General features: G+C 51.4%; 1 protein-coding gene across 2 annotated transcripts in view; it reads left to right on the plus strand.

The window, feature by feature from the left end:
* Stum (stum, mechanosensory transduction mediator homolog) overlaps positions 1–21,160 on the plus strand; it is a 49,516-nt gene that overhangs the window by 20,122 nt on the left and 8,234 nt on the right. For both annotated transcript variants that reach the window (XM_087906085.1, XM_087906084.1), the window contains exon 2: positions 18,673–18,852. In XM_087906085.1, the coding sequence (XP_087762211.1) occupies positions 18,673–18,852 (180 nt within the window). The remainder of the gene's footprint in view (positions 1–18,672; positions 18,853–21,160) is intronic.

Consider the following 21,160-nt stretch of genomic DNA (forward strand, 5'->3'; position numbering starts at 1 on the left):
GACTCACAGAGGAATTGTGTCCCGCGGAGTGGACTATACAGAGGGGTGGAGGGAGGAGTGGGGCAAATAAGAAAGGATCTGAAAGGCCATAGGAACTGAAAGTGGCCGAGCGATAGCACAGGCTCCACTAGGTTCTCAAGAGAATGGGTCAGGGTTTGACTCAGCACTGCCTAATTGAGTACCTGGGCATAGCCAAAAGGTTTGTGAATCACCCAAAACTATGACTCATAAGGAATTATGAATTACTAGAAAGCCATTGTGTTGACTGTTTTTATTTATGCAGTGTCAGAAACACAGGGAGGGTCACCCAGAAGAGGAGGTGCACGATACTGTGTCCGGCCAAACCTAAGGTGGTGTGTGAGCCAGATGTGTGCAGGTGTGAGCATACATTGCCCTTGTTCTATGTGTGCTTAAGACAAGCATGTGTTGGGAAGTGTGTGCGTGTGTGCATCACCTCAGTCCTGTGGCACTTCGTCTCACCCTTCACACCTGTGGGAAAGGTCTAAACAATCCCCTGTGCAGATGGCCCAGACAGCTGGCGGCTGCTGGCTATGTGTGATTTGTTGAGGGTTTTTTTTTTTTATGGAAATGATGAATGAGAAGTGTTAGGTAGGATTTTGTGCCCCCATAACAGTGAGTGTGACCTGAGCAGGGCTTACGTTTGGGGTGGTCTGGACTATGGGTCACACTCTAAGCTCAGGGAGAGATGGCTTCCTCTCCTGCTGACCCACCTGTCCAGCTGTCAGCTCTGGCAATGACTCGTTGAGGGCCTGCCAGGGTGGCTTAGGGGACTTCCCAGGCATTTCTGTATGTGCTCTAAAATAGCCCAGAGTAATTTGGCAGGGACAGCTGCGGGAACGTGGCTCAGCACCCCGTCCAGGGTGGAAGTGGGAACCGGTACATCGCCTGCCACGCAGCTCCAGACTCTTCCCACAACACATTTAATTGAAAATGTTTTAAAGCATCCATAGCTGGCAGCTTGGCAAGGACTGGTGGGCGGCCAGGAGGGAGAGGATCCTGCTGCATGAGGAAAACGTCGTCCTGCACAGGGCCTTGCTGCCTGTGGTCCGCCCTGGTGACCACTGTATGGGCTGAGCTGGGGGCAGGGGCCTGGATGTTAAGGTACAAAATGCCTTAGGAAGAAGGCCAGCTGGTTCCCTCTCTGAGAAACAAAGCCATCCATCTGCTACCCAGAGGAGCGTCTGCTAGGAGCATCCTTAGCTGGCTCTCCAGGGAGGGCATAGGCGATGGCTATCAGTCAGGAGCCCAGCTCACTGAGGCAGGCTCTGTTGTGTGTGAAAAATCCTGATGATCTTTTTCTGGATATTTTCTTTTTAGTTGAAAGAACGCTTGCTCTCTGGCTTGCTTGCTACCACGTGATCACTGTGCAAGTTTGGTCAAGTGATCTACCTCTTTCACATTTCAGTTCCTTTCCCTTTTAAAGTGTTTCTACTTTAGTAATCTTTCCTGCCTCCAGGTTACAGAGTTTGTCTCCTACGTCTTCTGGAAGTCTGATAGCTTTAGGTTTACACTGTTTCTATGTGCACCTCAATCTCTTGATCTAAAAAATGGGGGGAATAGTCCCTATTTCTTCAGACTCTCTTAAAGAGAACTAATTGAGTTCAGTCCTAGAATAGATAGTACTTTTCACACAGTGGAGATTAAGCGTGATTGTTGCCCATGGAATGTCACTGTGGTAAAGTCTCCTCAGCTTCTCTGGTCTAGTTCAATGGGCCCCAATGCTGTGTTACTCAGTAGTGCCACTAGACCATGGGCTGGCTGGTCTAGTGGAGGAGATGTCTCTGTACTTGGGGCCCTGCCTGGCTTGAAACACATGCTTAGTTCATTTGGAGGGATGCAGCTGATAGGTCATCTCATACTGCTGACCCCTGACCTGGGGAACATTAGAATCCCTTGGGAAGTTGGTCAAAGTTTCCACCTTCAAAGAGGTTGATGTAGCGGAGCAGGAGTGGAGTGGACTGTGCTCGGCACAGATTAGAGAGCACTTTTGGGAGGCCTCAGTGGAAGGTGACCCCTGGGCTCGGGGTAAGGAAGTCCCACGGTGATTGTTGCTGACAGCAGCCTGCCTTTGTCCTGCGTCCAGGACAGCATGGCTGAGTGGGGACCCACAAGGGAGCCCTTGTGCCTGGTACAGTCAACCCAGAAGAGCCAAGCCTTGGAGGTGGGGATGCTGGAGGTTTAAGTGCATATGGTTTAAATCAAACTGAACATGGAATTGCTTGGCAAGGAGTGGGAAGGTCGGGCATCTTAGAAATGCAAGAAGCTACTGGTAGGGTAGAGCCATGGCCCATTGGCCCTTCAGAGAGTCCGCCCCAGTAAGGCTGACTGCAGCTCCAGGTTGCGCTGGTCGTTTGCAGGTGACTGTGGCCACCATGAATCTTCTTCTCTCCCCCAAACCATTGCTCCACACTCTCAGAGTAGCTCCTCTGAGTAAATGAAGCATTCATTGGATTTTCCTGGAGGTTCAAAATGTGGCCTTTGGCAAGTAGGTGTTCACATAAACTAAACAGGACCCAAGAAAAGACACCACGGAGCTGAGTGTGGAGGAATGTGCTTTTCTAGAGCGGTGTTTAAAGATGCATCTGGGATTCGTCTCTTAGCAACAGGGCTCATCCAAAGCACACTGGCAGTGTCAGAACACCCGACAATGCTTGATGCCCACAAGCGCTGTGTAAAATAAAACAAAAATGTACTGAGCGGGAGCCAGGAACCGAGCGCAACTCCTCCAACAGGTGGGGAAACTCAGAACCACAGACAGATGCAGGTGCTCTGGGGTGAGTCTAGAGCACCAGAGTGGGCACTGGGGCCAGGCCTCACTGTCTTCCTCCCTCCCACTCTCCCTTCCTCCCTCCCTCTCTCACTTCCACAAGACCCTCCTTCCTTCCTTCCGTGGCCATCACTAAGTCTGCCCTCCTCCAGCCTCTATCCTTTCCAGCCCTGGAGACCCAGTGTCTAGTCAGAGGGTCTTTGAGCCTGTTAGCCTGAAGAGCAGGGGGTGACATGTAGGGGAGACAGTTAAAGACCCAAAGTCAAAGTTTCTTCGCTCCATTTTGTTCCATTGGACCTCTTTACAGTCTAGACTCCTCAGAATAACACCGTTGTTTGAAAATGTATCTAATAGGTTGACTTATTATTATTATTATTATTATATTTTTATTATTGACTTATTGTTGTTCTCCAAACACCCCAGTGATGTTGGCAAACAATTGTCAGCAGAAGTGCTGTGTGTGATAACATTAGACAAAAAGCTGCAGTCCCCAGAGTACTGACAACCATAACCTTGAAGCGGTGGTGGGAAGGGTCATTTGAGAACATGACTTCACTGCTGCATAGGAGAGCATAGACTCTGTCCAGGTAAAAGTCCACCATGGTGTCTGTGCTCACAATGGAAAGAGATGCTTAAATGGCCATGTCCTGTCTCCATCCTCTTCTTCCCATGTCCTGGGAGGCTATGCATCTTAAATACACACCCTGCCCGGTGCACACTGCCTTGTGCACACTGCCCTGTGCACACCGGCGTGCACAGAGAGACAGGAGAACTGAGGCAGACACACTAGATGAAAGCAGGTTAAGAGATGGAATGATGGGTTCGGCTGCTCTAAGAACTTGTCACTGAGCTATTCAGTAAGCCCACAGTGTCACCTTTCTTCACAAAGCAGAGTTCACAGCTCAGGTTTTCTCGGGTCAAGGCCCCTGAAAAGTCATTTGAACTTGCAAAGAAAGCTCTTTGATATTCTTGAAACATTTTTGAGTCTGGTTTCCTCCTCAAATCTACTTCATTCATTTAATATTTTTGGTAAGCGTGTATTAAGTGCCTAAGACGTAGAAGGTGTTCTGCTCCATCTGGGCTCTGCAGGGATATTCTTAGGAAGCTGCGCTTCAGTGGACACCAGGGACCCTAGGGTGGGAGAGTGCAGCTGCTGAATTTCCCCATCTGGACTGGGGATGCTCAGTTTGTGCAGCCTCCTTTTAGAAGGTGGGGCGTCTTAGGCTTCCAGAGACCCTGAGCTGACTTAGGGACTATCTTCCGGGACTCTGGAAGTCTGACTGCCTGGTCTCAGAGATGCAATCCCATGCTCTGAGCAAAGACCTCAGAGGGGATCTGCCCTGAGGGGCTCTGCCAAGGCATAAGCAGGAAGGTCGTGGGCTTCATGGTGCTTAGCTGGCCTGAAAGATTGGACCTTGATCACAAATGCTCACACTGAAGGGACCCGACAGAAGCTTTTCATTTCATAGATATGGACATGGATGACGAATTTCTCCGGAAACTATTCACATTAGGTGGCATCTTTTGTTCTAGAGCCCTTTAAGGTCTGTGGAGGAGCCAGGGCATCTGAGAGTCCTGGGGCTGCATCTGAGCTGGGAAGTCAGCTCTCTCAGTGAGCAAGCAGACTGTGGGAGTAAGGCACAAGGGATGAGCAAGTGTGGACAATCCCTCCCACCCAGTGACAGTGATGAACAGTGAGTGCCAAGGGTGGCCAGCATCAGGGTGACCTTTCAGGCTGGGTCGAATATCTGGGCTCCCCACCACGGGCTGCCAGACTGCTCAGGGGCTCTGTGTGCTATGTCACTCCTCACACCAGGCCTCCGAAGTGGCTGCTCTGACTGTTACCCTACCTGGCAGGAGGGGATGCTGAGGCATGACCACACAAAATCTGGTAGCCTGGCACTAGCAGCCTGCCCTTGATCTCTGTCCAGTGTCCCCTCCCTTGCAAATTGCACTGACCTCAAAGGACCACATATGGCCTACATGGTGTGGGCCGGCACAGGGTGACCCATAGTAAAGATGAGCCATGCCATGCTACCCTATCACTATGTCACTGGATAAAGTGGGGGACACGGTAGTGTAGGAGAATTGGGAACCACATCGAGCTGCTGACGGTTCAGGGTTCCAGAAAGACAGATTGACCCGAGTTGAGGTTCCTCTGGGTTGCTGTTCACCTCTGGTAAAGTAGTTAGTGCAGGCAGGAGACACACGCCAGGCTCTAGGCTGGACAGCTCCCAACTCATCACTGGGTGGTGACAGCAGAATGGGGTGGCTGAGTGGCCATAAAGAGTTTGGACAGAGAGGGCGAGAGGATTGGCAGCCAGCCAGCTCTTGCTTCTACAGCGCCTGCCAGGGAGACATGAGACAGCCTTTGGTGTCGGTCAGAGGGCCAGATTCCCCAGTGCCATTTCTTTCCAAGAGTGAAAAAGACACAGAGAAAGACAACATTAAAAAAATAAATTAATAAAACTCTACCAGCTATTTCTACAGCAACTGCGTGCTGTGCCCAGCCAGCCCTTGTGTTCCACCCTTTTTAGCATTGCTCGAGCCCCCGTGGCTCCTTAGGACTGAAACACTGAAGGCAACTGCGCTGGATCCAGGCTCCACCCTCTCATCTGCTGCTTCTTGCCCTAATAGGAAACATCTCAACAAGTCCTCCCCAGAGCCTGCTTTGGCATCTGGCTGGACTGAACCCTGACTCCTGCCTCGGGTTGCTTCCTCCATCCCTTCCTTGCTTGTTTAGATTGCTGGAAAGAGAACCCCTGGTCTGGCTTTTGGAGTCTATTTATGTTGTCTCTTCCCAGTAAGTTCTGCTTTGGGACAGCATTAGTGGGCGCGAACAAGGCTGTTCTTCCGTGGATGTCTCAGCAGGTAGACTGATAGCTGTCTGACTCCAGGTCTCAGAAGAAAGACGGTGCGATCCGTGGAGGTGCTGCCTAGAAACTCCGGGAGCTGGGAGAATCCATATGTTTGTGGGACACAGCTGGGATGGGAAGTCTGGGCTCCCAGACCAGGAGATGTGTAGCAGGCTAGCATGGTTTTGGGGATCATGCAGCCCCTTCTGGGCCTCTGTGATCAGCTTGCCACTCCTATCAGGAAAGGCCGTCCTGTGTGCTGAAAGGTTTATGGAAATGAATTTCATCTGACCGAGGCTGTGGTATGGACGGTGTATGTTTTACGAAAGGAGCCTCTTGGACGGAAATGTCTCCGCCAGCCCTCAGCTCCACACTGCCAATGTTAACACACAAAACCATGTGTATATACATAGCTACATACATATAAAGACAGGTACACACCAAGAATTGCTATGGCTAGATAATTTGTGTGTGTGTGTGTGTGTGTGTGTGTGTGTGTGTGTGTGTGTGTGTGTGTTATGGACAGGGTTCTTTCTGCGTAGCTCTGGCTGTCCTGGAACTTGCTCTGTAGACCAGACTGGCCTCAAGCTCGCAAGAGATCTGGCTGCCTCTGCCTCCTGAGTGCTGGAATTAAAGATATGCACCACCTAACCAGGGCTGGTTAGATGATCTTAATGAAAAACTTCCTTAGCTTCTAGGGGGAAAACTGAGGGTGCCCCAGGGCACCTTTTCACCAGCAGAGTAAGAACAATCCCAAAGGATAGGCGGCTGATAGGTGACTCCATCTGTGGTAGAAGCAGCCATTGCTTTTGGAGACTTCAGTCTGGGTCAGATGCGATTCTGTGGTCTGTAGGGATAGGTCAACCACTCTGGAGGAAATGCCACTAACTGCATGGACAGGACAGTAAGGGTGGTATGGAGTGGGTATAAAATTCCCAATCATCCCCTGTCCCCCAGTGTTGCTCCTGGTGGGTGCAAGGACCTGGGTCATTCCTTGCATAGCACCCATGGTTCAGGCTGCTCCCAAAGCCTTTTCTCAAAAGCAACTTATCAGCTTGTTGTTCTGAGTCGAGGCTATGCTACTCAGCTGACAGTGTCCTGTGGGGCACTGGTCCCAGAGAACAAAGGGACCAGAGCTGGGCCCTGGACAGTATACGACAATGAGGTCATGGCTGTCTGCCAGCTTCCCAGCATGCCTCAGCATCTTCAGCATCTTCGGCGTGTCTTAGCATCTTCAGTATTTTCAGCATGTCTTAGCATCTTCAGCATCTTTGGCGTGTCTTAGCATCTTGCTCTCACATGCTTCCTCAAATGTCTTTCTTTTGGTGGTACCTGGGATGGAACCCAGGGCTTTACGCTTCTTCAGAGTGCTCTCTTACCAAGTATCTCTCCCAATCCTCTTGACAAATGATAGCCATAAATGCTGCCCTAGCAATTTAGTTCTCTTTCAAACAAGCAGCTCTCTCTGATGAGGCCTGGGGACCCCACCTGCTCTCCTTGAGGTGGCAGAGGAGGTGGCTTTGTTTGGGTGAGTGTGGAGTGGGGGAGACACAGCTGCTCAGGAACTCTGCCTTTGAAGCCAGGGAAGATCTCTTCTTCCACGTCCCATGGTCTCAGGTGCTGACTAGACCGGGTAATGAAGCCAGTCTTCCCTCTGCCTGTCCAGAGCCGCACTGGGGAGGAGGATCCCACCGGAAGTGAGGGCCATGGGGGGGGACCTGTAGCCCCACCTGCTGCTGTGCCTACGACTGGTCCTTGAAGGCCACTCTCCCTGACCTTTGGAGTCTTGTTCAGCTGTTCTTCCAAAAACAGCATTTTCTCTTCCCAACAATGAAATAAAATAGGGACTTAACTGAAAATAAAACTGTGTTTTCACAGAGAATCTTAGGGAACTAAAGCTAAGCAATGATAACATCCCAGCTGTGTGTCAGGTGTCTGTCCCCCTAGCGCCCCCTATTGCCTGTGGGTTGAACCCAAGACCTGGTGCATCTAAGCAGCCACTCACTGAGCTACATCCCCAGCCCATTATGTATTTTGTATTTTGAGACAGAGTCTCAGTTAGTTGCCAAGGCTGGCCTTGAACTTACTTTGTAGCTCAGGCTCACTTTGAATGCATCATATCCTTACCTTAGGCTCCCAGGTAACTAGTCCTGCACCGTCAAACTGGGCTTATGACTGATTTTTTTAAAAAAATATTATTATATCAATGTGCGTGTATGTGTGTGTGATGTGGATATATGGGCATGTGCATGTTGCAGCTCTTATGTGGAAGTCAGTGGGTCATTGTGTGAGGCCGAGTCTCTCCTTCCACCCTTCCAACAGTTCTGGGTGGGATGGGAACCCAGTCACTAGTCTTACATGAGAAGCACTTTGCCAGTTGAGCCATCGTCTTGGCCCCAGAGCTTGGGTTTCTATACCAACAGACACACTGGGACTGGTTTCTAATTATTTATTGAACCAAGAAATCAAACCAACCCTAAATGATTCATATATATATATATATATTCATTGCTAAGAACTTAGCTTGCTCCAGGTACTTTATGTGTGTAATCCCTATTAAGTTCCTTGCTATGTGTTCTTGGATGTTATTCCACCCCAAATCTTTCCAGGGAGGAACTGGCCCTTTAAGATTTGATAGAGCGAGGCCTGCAAAGGCAAGGGCTTGCCTAGGCTCACACAACCAGTGAACCCTGAAGTCAGCAGTAAAATTCAGAGGCCGACCCTTTAGCCAGCGCTCATAAGCACCGCCCCACTCTGCCTTTCTGGGCTTTTCCAGCAAGTCACTGTAAAATAAGCCCATTTCAGTTGATTATTTCCAAAATAAGGGTCCCAGTAGGGGAACCTTACCCTATAGCACGGAAGACTCCGGTGTGGTGAGCAGCAATGCCATCGCAGTATGGAAGAAGCCTTTCCTGAGTCTGTCCTAGGAGCCCTGATACTGAGGGTACACAGATGGGCTCATGATCTACCGGGTTGGGCATGGTGCCTGGGAGGCACATGATAGGCCTGTGGGGAGCCATCAGCCAGACAAAGAACACCTGAGCCTGGGCCACCCAGTACCCTGCTTCTGCCCTCTTTCCCTGGTCCTCAGAGGCTGGGGAGCCGGCTCAGCTGAGCCACCCTTCCGTTGTTAAGTGGCCACCTGAATAAACCCAGGATGGCTTCTCAAGATCTCTTGAGAAAGGACTCCTCGGAACCCCCAGGTCTTTCTAATATCAGCGCCGGGTGTCCCAGGGCCAAGGGTGTTCTTGGAAGCTCAAGGATCTCAACGGCAGCTCTGGGCCTGTTCCGTGGCGTCTGCCATTTTCTGTCAGATGTCTGGATGTAGTCAGCTGTCCCTCACTTGCTTGACTGTTACATCACCTTCTCTGCAGTCAGAAAGACGCCACTGGGGGACATCTTTGTAAAGTGGAATCTCAACAGGTGCTTATGATGTTTTATTTTTTTGTTTTTGAAAGAGAGAGAGAGAGAGAGAGAGAGAGAGAGAGAGAGAGAGAGAGAGAGAAAGAGAGAGGGAAACACCAGCAGTTCAGCCACGGTAAAGACAATTTTTCATTTTGTTTAATACGTGCTCGCCCTTGTCCACATGCCTAAATATTTTAAAATAATCTCCCCACACAATATGCGTACTATTTTTGTAATCACACGTTGAAGAACTTCCCCATCTCTTTGTGTAGCCATTATCAGACTTTTTCCTGGCTGGAAAAACTCCGACATAGGGATGACCCTGAGCCTTGGGCTTCACGAAACTGAATGGTGAACCTAGCACTTACGGTATAATTTTTTAAAGGGTAAAGGGGCTGGGCAGATGGCTCCGTGGGTAAAATGCTTGCTGAGCAAGCATGAGGACCTGTTTGTCTCCTCAGTGTCACGCTCGCAGAAAAGCCAGGTGCGGCAGCCCACACCTTTGACCCTCATGTTGGACAAACACAGATGGATTCTGGGGCTACTAGCTAACCAGCCTGGCTGAAACGGTGGACTAGTCAGTAAGAGGCTCTGGCTCCACAGATAGGATACTGAGTGACAGCAGGGGACACTCAAAGTCATCCTCCAGCCACGTGCCTGCACAAACAAGCGGGCTCATCCCCTCACACCTACCCAGGCAAACGCCATGCAAAACATAATTTAAAAAATTAGAATGAATAGCTGTCATCAGCTACCGTGATTTCAGTTCCAGGCATCTCTGATTTCAATTTCACGTTCATATTTATTGCTAATATGCTCCCTTGCCAAGATTCTGCTCCAGTCCAGGCTCCTAAGGAGGACTGCTCCCCACCAGTCTCTTCCAGTGGCCCTCACTCATCAGTCTTAGTTTGCAATCTAAACATGTCACGCGTTCCTGTACCTTCTGGTCGCAGCGAATCACCCCCTCCCCGCCAAGCATTACCTTCTGTAGGTGAGGAAACGACGTCTCCCCGCCTATCTGTGGGATTTGGACCCTGGCATTCAGTGCCAGATTCCTGCTGTGCCTGCTCACAGTGCCATCCTGCCTCCCCTGCCTCCCCTGCCTCCAGCGACAAGTTCTTCAGCATTGAATTCTGTGGACTTGCTCTCTTGATACCCGGTGAGACTTGATGCTGGCCTTCCGTGACGGCATCCATAGCTTTGCCCTTTTCTTGGTCTCCAGCCGGTGCTGTATCAATGCCAGTTGAATCCATGTGGGGGCTGGCGTAAACTGAGTCTGTCTTTGAGGAAGGGGCAGTCCTAGTTCGGGCAGCTATAAACCAAACATTCGCCACTCATAGCTCTGGCGGCTACAAGTCAGAGAGCAACCAGCTGGAGTGGCAAGGAGCTCATGAGAACTCCTTCCTGATTCTCTTCATAGAAGGTAGACTCAGAGGACACTGGGAGCTGTGTGCGTCTCTCTGTCCCCTGTAAGGGCCTAGTCAGGGCCTGGTTCCATCTTGGGCACCAATCTCAGTACCTCAGCCCAATCATCCCCTAAAGGCCCCACATGTTGATAATACCATCTTTTTGGAGACCAAGGTCTCAACGTGTGAACTTGGAGACAAGGGCTCAAGAATTCATCCGTGGGAAGCAACTTCATACCTGGGAATATAGCTTCCAGGTCTGGCATTAAAGTCTGATATGTTCTGCTGTGACATGTCACATGTCAATAGTCTTCTGAGGCCTCCATTGTAACCAAAGGAAAGACTGCAGGGCACACTGACCTTCTTTGTTCTTGGAGTGTGTGATTGCGACTTCAGACACCTGAAGGCAGCTTCTTCTAGCGCTCCCGGTGACCATGCACACCTGACCTTCACCCTCCCTTGGTGTTTGACAACCCTGGCTCCCGCTCACTTGCACTCAGGTGGTGGGGACCCAGGACCCCTGCTCCCTCTAGAGTTGATAAGCAAAGGGTGGCTTTAACACATAATAGGCATTTCATCATGTCAACTGATTGAATGGGGCTCAGCCATGTGCCCTGGGATCTCAGCCTAGCCCTGGTGTCAAAGACACCATAAGGAAAAAGGTAGGCCTAGGCTCCTTTCTGGGCATCTATAGTGCCCCTGGGAGAACTGCCTCTGGGCTTCATCAGCATCCTCCACGTCCTTGATCACAGAAAGGCTCCTGGCAGCTGGCAGCTTGGGTAGGGCCCCTTTCTGCTTTTAATCTCGGTGCTTCTCCATCCGTGGAAATGTCATCTGGCCAGGTTATAAATTCTTAGGTGATGGAGGCTGCCTCATCCTCTTCAACAAATGTCACCACTGACCCATCCCCCGCTCTGTCACCTACACGACTGTCCTCAGTGAGGCACATGCCAGATGGGGGTAAAACAAAGTGCTTTAGGGCCTTCATACTGCTCTGGTCCTCCTACCCATGTCCCCTGCCCTCTCCTAGGTGCAGCCTTTGGGGATTGAAACCCAGGATCTGTAAGGAGACTCCAAGTATTCTGTGAGGTTAAACTTCTCACGCTTAGCATCTGGGAGACCCTCAGGGATACCTCAGGTGTCTAGCTCTGCTCTGAAGCCACCAGCTCCCCACAGTCCCTCCAGGTCCAGAGATGGAGGAGGAAGGGAAGCAGAGGGCAGAGATTTGTTAACAAGCCCAGGGCAGCTGATGCAATGCCCAATGCCATTAAAATTAATGGCTGGTTCCAGCTGACTTGGCCTCCAGCGGGACAGTCAATCTCTAGTCAAGGTGGAGGGATTGGGAAGGGTGGAGGTGGGGGCTAGTCTCTTTCGACAGTCCTCCTCCTCAGAAGGAAGGTCAGTGGGAGCCGCTGATTTCAGGAGGGAGCTCCAATAGGTACAGTGAGATAAATGTTATCGGTAGCATGCCGGTGTCCCCACGAATGGTGTGATGTATTTATGAAGACATCTGAGCTTTTTGCAAAGTTGAAAGCTACCCATTGACCCTTCCTATCACTGGTCCAGGGTGTAGGTATCAAATGCACAGGTGAATTTGTTCTGAAGAACTTTTAGGGTGTCAAAGATGATGAAAACATAAGACCTACCTGTTTTTTCGTTATGATACATGCACTGGCTATAACATAGACTGGTAAATTCTTTGCCAGGCTGGATGTGAAACTATGGCCCCACACTGGGTCTGTGAGATGCTCTTGGATGAACAACTCAACACAGTTCCATAGGAGAGACATAGCTGTCCTGTAGGCTGGTGCTGGCCTTGAAACCCAGGGTCTTAACCATGCTAAGTAGGCATTCTACTACCAAGCCACATGGCAACACCAATTGGGTCCTCCAACTCTACCCCTCTGCCATGTCTAGCACAGTTTTATTCTAAGACTGTGCTCGAGGGTGACCATGTTGACAAGCCAGCCGGCTGAGGCTAGAGAGACTGAGCTGTTTACTTTCAAGGCTGCACTAAACATCGTCCCCAGGGTTTTTTATCCAAAAATGTTTGTGGCCTTCTAATTCTCTTTCCCTTGGGGTTCCCTTGAGGACTGGCATTTCCTAGGGTTGAGTGTGGCTTTAATGCAATCTCTCTTTACCTCATTCTGCCCTGAACCAGGCTATCTTCAGTGGGGCCTGTTTCTAGAGGCATGGCTTGGACTTCCAAATGACTGTACAAGGATTGGGGCTCCCTTGCCATTGTCTTCGTGTTCCCCAAAGCTTATTTTCAGCCAGGCCCTGAAGATAAATGTTGTGTTCAACTCAGTGATGAAGGTATTTAGCTGTCCTTCATTACCACCAATACAATGGAACAACTGCAGAGCCAGCTGTGGGGCACATCTGGGGTCAGTCCTAATTTACAGCCCAGCACCCAGGGGTCTGTGTTCTAAAGGTTTCTTTCTTTATTATGTATTTTTACTGCAGCAGCAGCAGCTCCACAGAAGGGCAGAGGGGCAGTCCTGCCCTTGTCTCCAAGCGTCAGTACGCTCTCCCCCGACCCAAACTCATCACCTTCTACAGCTCCCAGGTGATGCTCATGAGAAGCTGAACCCCATGAGATTGCGAAGGGTGGACTTTTCCAGCCCCCCAGGCTCTATTCTCATAAGCAGAGCCACCCCCTCTCCTGGAGGGGTGACTCCATGGCTCACTTTTTATTCCTGACAGAAGTGGGGGAGGGAATGGAAGGCAGTTCTGGGAACTCTGCCCAGTGTTCCACCCCAGGCAAGCCCTTTGGGGACTTCTAAGGGGTGAGAGAGGGGGGTATAGGCCTCTTTCTCCTCCCACTGTCTGGCTCAGACCTGCATCCTGAGTTCCTTGGGGGAAGTCGGGCACAGACACCTCACAGGTGGAATGGTAGCCAGAGGGCCTGTGGTAGGAAACCAGCTTGACCTGTGCCTAGTATGACTCTGTGGGAAGGCCTTCCTCAGGCTGCAACTGCTTGCCGAGCTCTGTCACAGCCACGGTAGGATGTGTGGAACACACACCCGTGCCTGCATGCCCGGGGCTGTGGAGCACAGACCCCACTGTTTGAGGCTATCATTTCTCTGTGCCCACTGGTGCCATGGTCGCAGAAGTAGCATGCCCGGGTCACAGGTCCCAGAGCAGCCCTGCCATGCAACATGGAGAAGCTACTACACTGATCAAAAGGGCAAAACCATGGACGCTTGAGTTATTGATAAGATCGAGGCTCTCTTCTTCTTTGGTGTGTGTGTGTGTGTGTGTGTGTGTGTGTGTGTGTGTGTTCGGGTGTACACACAGATGTATGTGCAGGTACTTGTGCGTATGGAGGCCAGAGGAGAATGATCGGTATCCTCCATGTTCTCTATCTTAGTTTTGAAGCTGGTTTCTCGCTGAATTTGACACTCAGCATTTCTAGGCTGGCTGACCAGAGAGCTCCTGGAATCTGCCTGTCTTCCTCCCTGTCACTCCCACCCCCACCCGCTAAGCTCTGGAATTGTGGATGCTGGGAATTCAAACTCAGGTCCTCTCGTTTGCCTAGCAAATGCTCTTACTCCCTGAGCCATCTCCACTGTCTGGTGGGGTAGTTTTCTGATTCTGTGTCTGTGAGGCAAATCTCTGCAGCCCGCCCATCTGAATCAGCTGGGGGAAAGCTTGTCTTCTGTTTATTTTTGGTGCTGAGGATGGAACCCAGGGCTTCATACATGAGAGCGAGCTACACCCCAGCCTCTGTTTTGTGTTTTTAGATAAGCAAGTCCCAGAGCCATCCTTGTGCCTTCGAGGGCTGGCATTGGAACTCTGGAGTCCGCACCTCCAGGAGCCTCCATCTACGGGTTCTCGTGTGCAAACTGCTTTGGGTTCTGCCTCGGTTTCTTTTTTCTGATGCTGTCGTAACGTGCCCTGACCAAGGCAACTGGAGGGCTCACACTCCACAGGGCAGTCCATCATTGTGGTGAAGTCAGGTGCCAGGAGCTTGAGGCAACTGGTCAGCATTGCATGTGCAGTAAAAGCGGAGTGATGAACGCATGCTCGGTTACTGCTCAGCTCTCTTTCTTTTTCCATTTTGTTCGGTCCAGGACCTTATGCTCAGGAATAGTCCCGCTCACAGTTACAATGAGTCTTCCCACATCAGCTAACATAATCAAGATAACACCCTACAGGCATGCCCAGAGACCTGTGGTCTGTCAGTTCGGCAGTTCTGATGAGCATCCATCTTCTATCAGTAATGGCAGATGCTTAACTTGAACTGGGCACAATGGGGCAAGTCTGTGACCCCAGCACATGGGAGACTGAGGCCGAGATTTCAAATTGGTAACCTGGGCTATCTATATAACATTCTCTCTCTCTCTCTCTCTCTCTCTCTCTCTCTGTGTGTGTGTGTGTGTGTGTGTGTGTGGTGGGGAGAAGCCCTGTTTTAGAGATGTTGTACTTGCAGGAAGAGAGAAGGGAGGCCATAGCTACAGAGACAGAGGGTCACAGTGCCTTGGCAAAAGTCCACAGTGAACGACAATGGGTGAGGTGACTTGTGGATGTACGAATATCATTATGGATGAAGCTTTTAGCTGGACACGGTAACATACACCTGGGAGGTAGAGGTGTGTGTGTGTGTGTGTGTCAAGATTTGAAGGGCAGCCTGGCTACCTGAGACTCTGTCTAAATAGAAAAAAAAAATGCCTTCCCCATTTTGTGTGTGTCAGGGAGTTGCATGTGCACATATACATGCTTGCATGTTTGTGTGTTTGTGGAGGTGTCAGTCATGAAGCCTGCAGGCCTGAGCATGATCCCTGGAATTTACATGGTAGGAGGAGAGAGTCGATTCTTGCTCTGATCTCTATACACATGCCGTGGCATGCGTGTCTCCCTCTAATAAATAGATAAATGGTCTTTTTTTTTTTTTTACAGCGTAGGTAGAGAGGGGTAGCATGTGCTCAGCACACCAGCGCTGCAGTAATGGCATCTGTGTTACTTTCACTTAATACTTTCCCCACGCATTCGGGTTCCTCTCCCACCACCTCCTTACATCTGCAGGGTTCTCTTGTGTAACGCTGTCGACTTGTGTTCATCTCCTGTTCCCCACACATGATACTCCAGCAGCAGCAAAGGACGGTGCCGTGTGCTTCTCGAGTTTTCTGTGTCCCTGACCCTTCTCAGAGGTTGTTTCTCCATCCGGTGAGGCTCAAACCCACCAACACCTGCAGCCAGCCTCACTTCCTTAAGGTTCCTTTCCCGGCACATCCCTCTCCTGCCCACCACTCCCTGGAGCTCTGCTCTCTGCAGGTTAGGCAGAGCCATAGCCCAGCGTTCAGAGTCCCCCACAGCGATCCAGCTATTCCTCATTTTCACATCAGCCCCTTATCTGTGTCACCACAGCTGCCCGGGGCTGTCTAAACTCACCTCCCTCTCCCCACTGGATAAGGTGGGTCTCATGTCCCGGTCACTCACCTTCCTTTTTTTTTTTTTTTATTGCTTTATATATAATGCCATTCAAAATTTCCACTTCCTCCCCTCCTCCCATTTCCCTCCCGCTCCCCCACTCACCCTCCTCCCTCCCCCTCCAGTCCTAAGAGAGGGCAGGGTACCCTGCCCTGTGGGAGGTCCAAGCCCCCCCCCCCCCGTCCATCCAGGCCTAGGAAGGTGAGCATCCAAACAGACTAGGATCCCAAAAAGCCAGTACATGCAGTAGAAACAGATCCCAGTGTCATTATCAATGGCTTCTCAGTCCGCCCCCATTGTCAGTCACATTCAGAGAGTCCGGTTTGATCACATGCTCGTTCAGTCCCAGTCCAGCTGGCTTTGGTGAGCTCCCATTAGATCAGGCACACTGTCTCAGTGGGTGGGCGCACCCCTCGCGCTCCTGACTTCCTTGCTCATCTTCTCCCACCTTCCGCTCTTCAGCTGGATCTTGGGAGCTCAGTCCAGTGGTCCCATGTGGATCTCTGTCTCTATTTCCATCTGTCACCAGACGAAGGTTCTATGGTGATATTCAAGGTAGTCATCAGTGTGGCTATGGGACAAGGGCAGTTCAGGCGCCCTCTCCTCTGCTGCCCAAGGACCCAGCTGGGGACCACCTTCCCTTCTGGGACTCTGAATAGGCCCTTAACCTTCCCAGTGGAGTATGAGAGCCTGCAGCACTACAGGCTGCCAGGACAGGACTGAGTTAGTGCCGAGGCAGCCTATTTAAACTTGCCTCCTCACCCAGAAAAGAGAGTCCTCAGCCGCTGTGTGCCCCTGCTGGACCGCCCATCCTGTGGAGTCAAGAGCTTGGTTTTGCAGCTTCCATAGGATTGCATGCTCTATGCTAGGCCTGTGTGGCTGGTGTGAGGCCAGCTTCCTGGGTGTGGTGCTGTACTGAGCTTCATCGTTCCTTGGGGGGTTGTTTGGACATGCAGAGCCCTGGGCACTTTAGGCATTCAGGGGTGTTGGGGAGCCTGGGCACCATATCTGCTACAGAAGCGCTGCAGGTAGTGCTATAAGGTCTGAAGGCACTCGGTACCAGGTCTTCTGGGGCCTCCACAGACCACCTGCTGTGGGAGAGGTACAGCGCCCCCTGTTGGAGATCTGAAAGGTGGAGAGATGGGGAGATGGGGTGGGGCCTTCATTGCAGGTAGTAGTTCAGAAGAGGAGGAGCATGGGGAGGGTCAGCAGGCGAAATCAGCAGCTAGACTCAGTTTCCCTCAGCCTCTATCTTAGGCATTAGGGCAGACCAGAGTAAAGTCTGTGTCCTGAAGCCAGTAGGAGCCCAGAGAGCTGGAACCAGGGGTTAGACACCAGGTTCAGCGGGAATGGGAAGGGGGGCTAGACATCAAGTTCAGCAGAATGGGAAGGGGGACTAGACACCAGGTTCAGCGGGAATGGGAAGGGGGCTAGACACCAAGTTCAGCAGGAACTGAATGGACAATCTCAGTGTTCTCGAGGGCTACAAAGAGAACTGGGGTCCTGAGAATGATCACCAGTCCATAGGCCAATTTCTCAAATGTCTAATTCAGATCCTGACCTTCTTTTGACAGGTCATTGACCCTTGGGGTCACTGTGGGTCAACTTGTGATTGTGACTTTGAGCAACACTTAATTCCTGAGTCTCTCTATGTAAGATAGAGTGGAAGGCTGAATACCTGCCCCCAAAGATGTCTGTGTCCCAGTTCCTACACCTGTGACTATGTGAACTTATGTGATAAAAGGGACTCTAGACACAATGAAGCAGGAGCTCTTGAGAGATGACATCATCAAGTGTGTCCCCACATAAGGCAGGCAGCAGGACCAGGGTTCAGGGATGACATTATCCAAGTGTGTCCTCACACAAGGCAGCATGACCAGGGTTCAGGGATGACATTATCCAAGTGTGTTCCCACATAAGGCGACAGATCAAGGACAGGGCGCTCTGCTGCCAGCTCTGGCAATGGAGCAAGGGGCAGTGAGCCATGACCATAGGCAGTTTCTAAAAGCTGGGGTAGCAGGAAGTGGTAGCCCCCTACTAGGCCCGAAGCCCCGTTCAGACTGCCCTGACCTCCAAAACAGAGGAAGGATGCATTCGTGTTGTGGAAGCCTCTAAGAATGTGGTAACTGTTGTGAGCACCTCCAGGGAGAACGAGAACTTTGCTGAGTCCTCGTGCAGGGGTGGGGATGGGTGATGGGGTAGGAGATGGGGGGAGGTGGGGTGGAGTGGGGCTCAAAGTTCACATCAGAGAAGAGCTAGAGTTAAGTAAAACTTGGTAAACAGCAGTACCTTCAACAGGGGTAAGACAGAGGCAGAAAGGGGGAAGGGGAGGGGAGGGAAGGGACTCCCCCAGGTGGCTTTTTCTGCTACGCCCAACCCCTGTGGGTTAGAATGGTTATGGGAACGTCAGGGATGCTCTGTGACTGTCCAGCTGCTGTCCCGCACTCCACCAGTCCCAGGTCCCATTCCTGTCTCCTAGCGAGCAGCACGTGGGCTGGGATTACTTTCTGGTTCCCCATCTCTCTGGAATTCAACCTCTGAGACTGACTTCTGGGTCACCCGATGATTCCTGTTTTCCAGAACCCACAGGCTTAGCACTGGGCCCTAGTGGTCCCATGTCACACCTCCTCCAGGAGGTGTCCTAATCTCTTCACCTTGGAGACAGACAGAGGCCCAAAGGACAGGGTGCAGGACCTCCTCGTTTTTCTCCGAGCAGTGGGGGTGGGCTGGCAGCCTGGTGGCCTCCCCTGAAGCTGTCCCCTCTGACCCCTGTGGCCTCTCCCAGGTACCTTCGTCTCGGCCTTCACCGTGCTGTGTGGGGCTCGCACTGACCTCCCGGACAGGCATGTGTGCTGCGTCTTCTGGCTGAATATCGCTGCGGCCCTAATTCAGGTGCTCACGGCCATCGTTATGGTGGGCTGGATCATGAGCATCTTCTGGGGCATGGACATGGTCATCCTTGCCAGTGAGTAACAACTGGTGTGCTGAGGGCAGAGTGGGGTGGGGGTGGGGGTCTGGCAGGGTGCCAGAGCTGTGGGAGGAGCCTAGGAGGGACAGGAGGCCTACACTTGGGCCAGGACCTCTCACCCCAAAGACACGGCTTCCAAGGGCCCACCTGTTCCTCTGCCCTAGTGCCATGGCCACCTTTCCAGAGCCTTCTCTACCATACCAGCCCTACAGAGTGGGTCTCCCAGCGAGGGCCCTCTCCAGCAAAGACAGCACTCCCCGCCTCTGTCAAGGAAGCCGTTCTCCCACTGAGCCAGGGTAAACCTGTGTATTCAGAATGAGGCCGGCCTCCACCCCGTGGCTGTGTGTCTACATCAGTTTCCAAAGGAAAAATAAGGCCACGCAGTCTTCACCCGCAGGACGCCGTGTAACTGTGTTTTACACACGGAGCTGAACGACTCCCCGCTGGGTTAAACCACACTCTTTGGTTGGCTGGTGCCGAGCCTTACAAGTTCTCACTGTCTTTGAAGGTGTTAATGATTCAGCCATCGTTAGTGCAAAGTCAGTTTGGGCACGAAAGTGTATTGGGGAAGTATATAAAGTTACAACATCAAATTTACCAAAGGCAAATGATCAGTTCAAAAATAACCTGGCAGACTCTTCAATCAGACAGCACCTGTCCCGAACAGCTGTTTCTCTATATCTCCATTGCTCTTTCTACCTCACTGGGTGGAAGGCCTCAATAACTGGAGCCACATCTCTTCAGTCACCTGCTTTTCATACCCTGTCCCTACACGCTGGTCCTCACTGGGTGTACAGGTTGAATCGCCAGTGTAGAGGCAAGCTGTACCAGGTGAGGACCCTAGAGGCAGGAGGAGAAGCCAAGTGACAGAGGCCAAAGAATGACCTAGAATAGTCTAGAATGGTCCAGAACTTACTTAGCCTTAGTTGGGGTTCTTTGAAAGATGCAGGAAACTCAGGCGCACACACAATGCTAGGACCAGAATCAAATCACTAATCAAATCACCCCTCTAGAGAAGGTTCAAGGGTCAGAGCCGGGTGGGACTCAGTGTGGGTGGCCAGGGCGCCAGGCTTGACAGCAAGACTTCCCAGAATTCAGAGAGGAAGTCAGTGGGTTGCACTGTTAGGTTGTCCCATAGGTAGAGTCAGGGGAGGAGTGCCAGGTGGCAGTGAGGGGAACATTCCTGTCTGCCTGGAAGAGCCTCAGCTCAAGGTGAACTCACCCCACATCTGATGACCCCTAGTGAGTCTCACTTCCACTGTGGACTTCCCAGGAGCGCTAGGCCACTTCCCCAGGGACATGTGGGACGTCTGCAGGACCCAGATCCCATTCTCAGTTAGATCCTAGGAGGTGCAGCTACTCTAGAAAGCCTGGGAGGCTCTGCCAGCCCTCACACCACTGGCTTGTCTGCTCCTTAAACAGGCAGCAGGGTCCGCGGTGTTGGGATTCTAGTAAGAGAGTTATTCAGCTTTCTGTTATTGTAACAAACACCTGGGATAAATCAACTTATCAACAAAAACAAGTTATATTACCCTGGGTTCTAGAGGATCCAATCTAGGCTGGGTTGGCCTTGTTGTTCTGAGTTGTAACCAGATAGCACTTCACGGCAGGACAAAAGCCACTCACTTCATCCTGGGGAGGGGAGAGAAAGAGAAGAAACAAGAGTCTCCAGATACCTTTCAAGGAAATGCATCCATACCATAGACTTCCTGTTAGGGGACCAACCTTGGCATCTGGGCCTTCAGGGGACATTCGAGGTCTGCCATGGCAGTAAGGGATGTGCCAAACTAGGTCTCAATAGATGTGTGTTGATGCCAAATCCGGTTCCCACAGCTTCCTGAATTCAGATGCTGTTTGGCCTCCCTCAGATTACTGCCCTCCGAGCCCTTCACATGCCAGGACTACGATGTCAAAAATGAGCTCGGGGCCCCGAGTCATACATGTTAAACTTGAACTGTCATGAGTTGAACCACTGTAGATCATCAGTCATCTGCGCTTGTCTTTGGTCCTCCTTAATCTCCCCGAACAGGGGTCTAGACCAAAGCCATAAGTTTAAGAGCACTCCTGCTAGCCCTAGATGAGACACTGTAGATCGCAAGATGTGTAGATGGGGGTCCATGCTCTCCCTCCCTGCCTGTCTCTCAGGCTGCTGGCGTGGCTGGAACGCCACGAGCTGATGCAGGAGCTATAATCTGGCTGCAGGATGTACAGATATCAGTGCCCCCAGCCCAGCTCTTCTTCTGGCCCTGCAGGCTCCCTTGTAGGTTTGTCAGTCCCTTGGGTATCTGGGATATATTCAGAGATT

Source organism: Myodes glareolus, chromosome 5 (genome assembly GCF_982192425.1).
Source record: "Myodes glareolus chromosome 5, mMyoGla1.1, whole genome shotgun sequence".
Lineage (NCBI taxonomy): Eukaryota > Metazoa > Chordata > Mammalia > Rodentia > Cricetidae > Myodes > Myodes glareolus.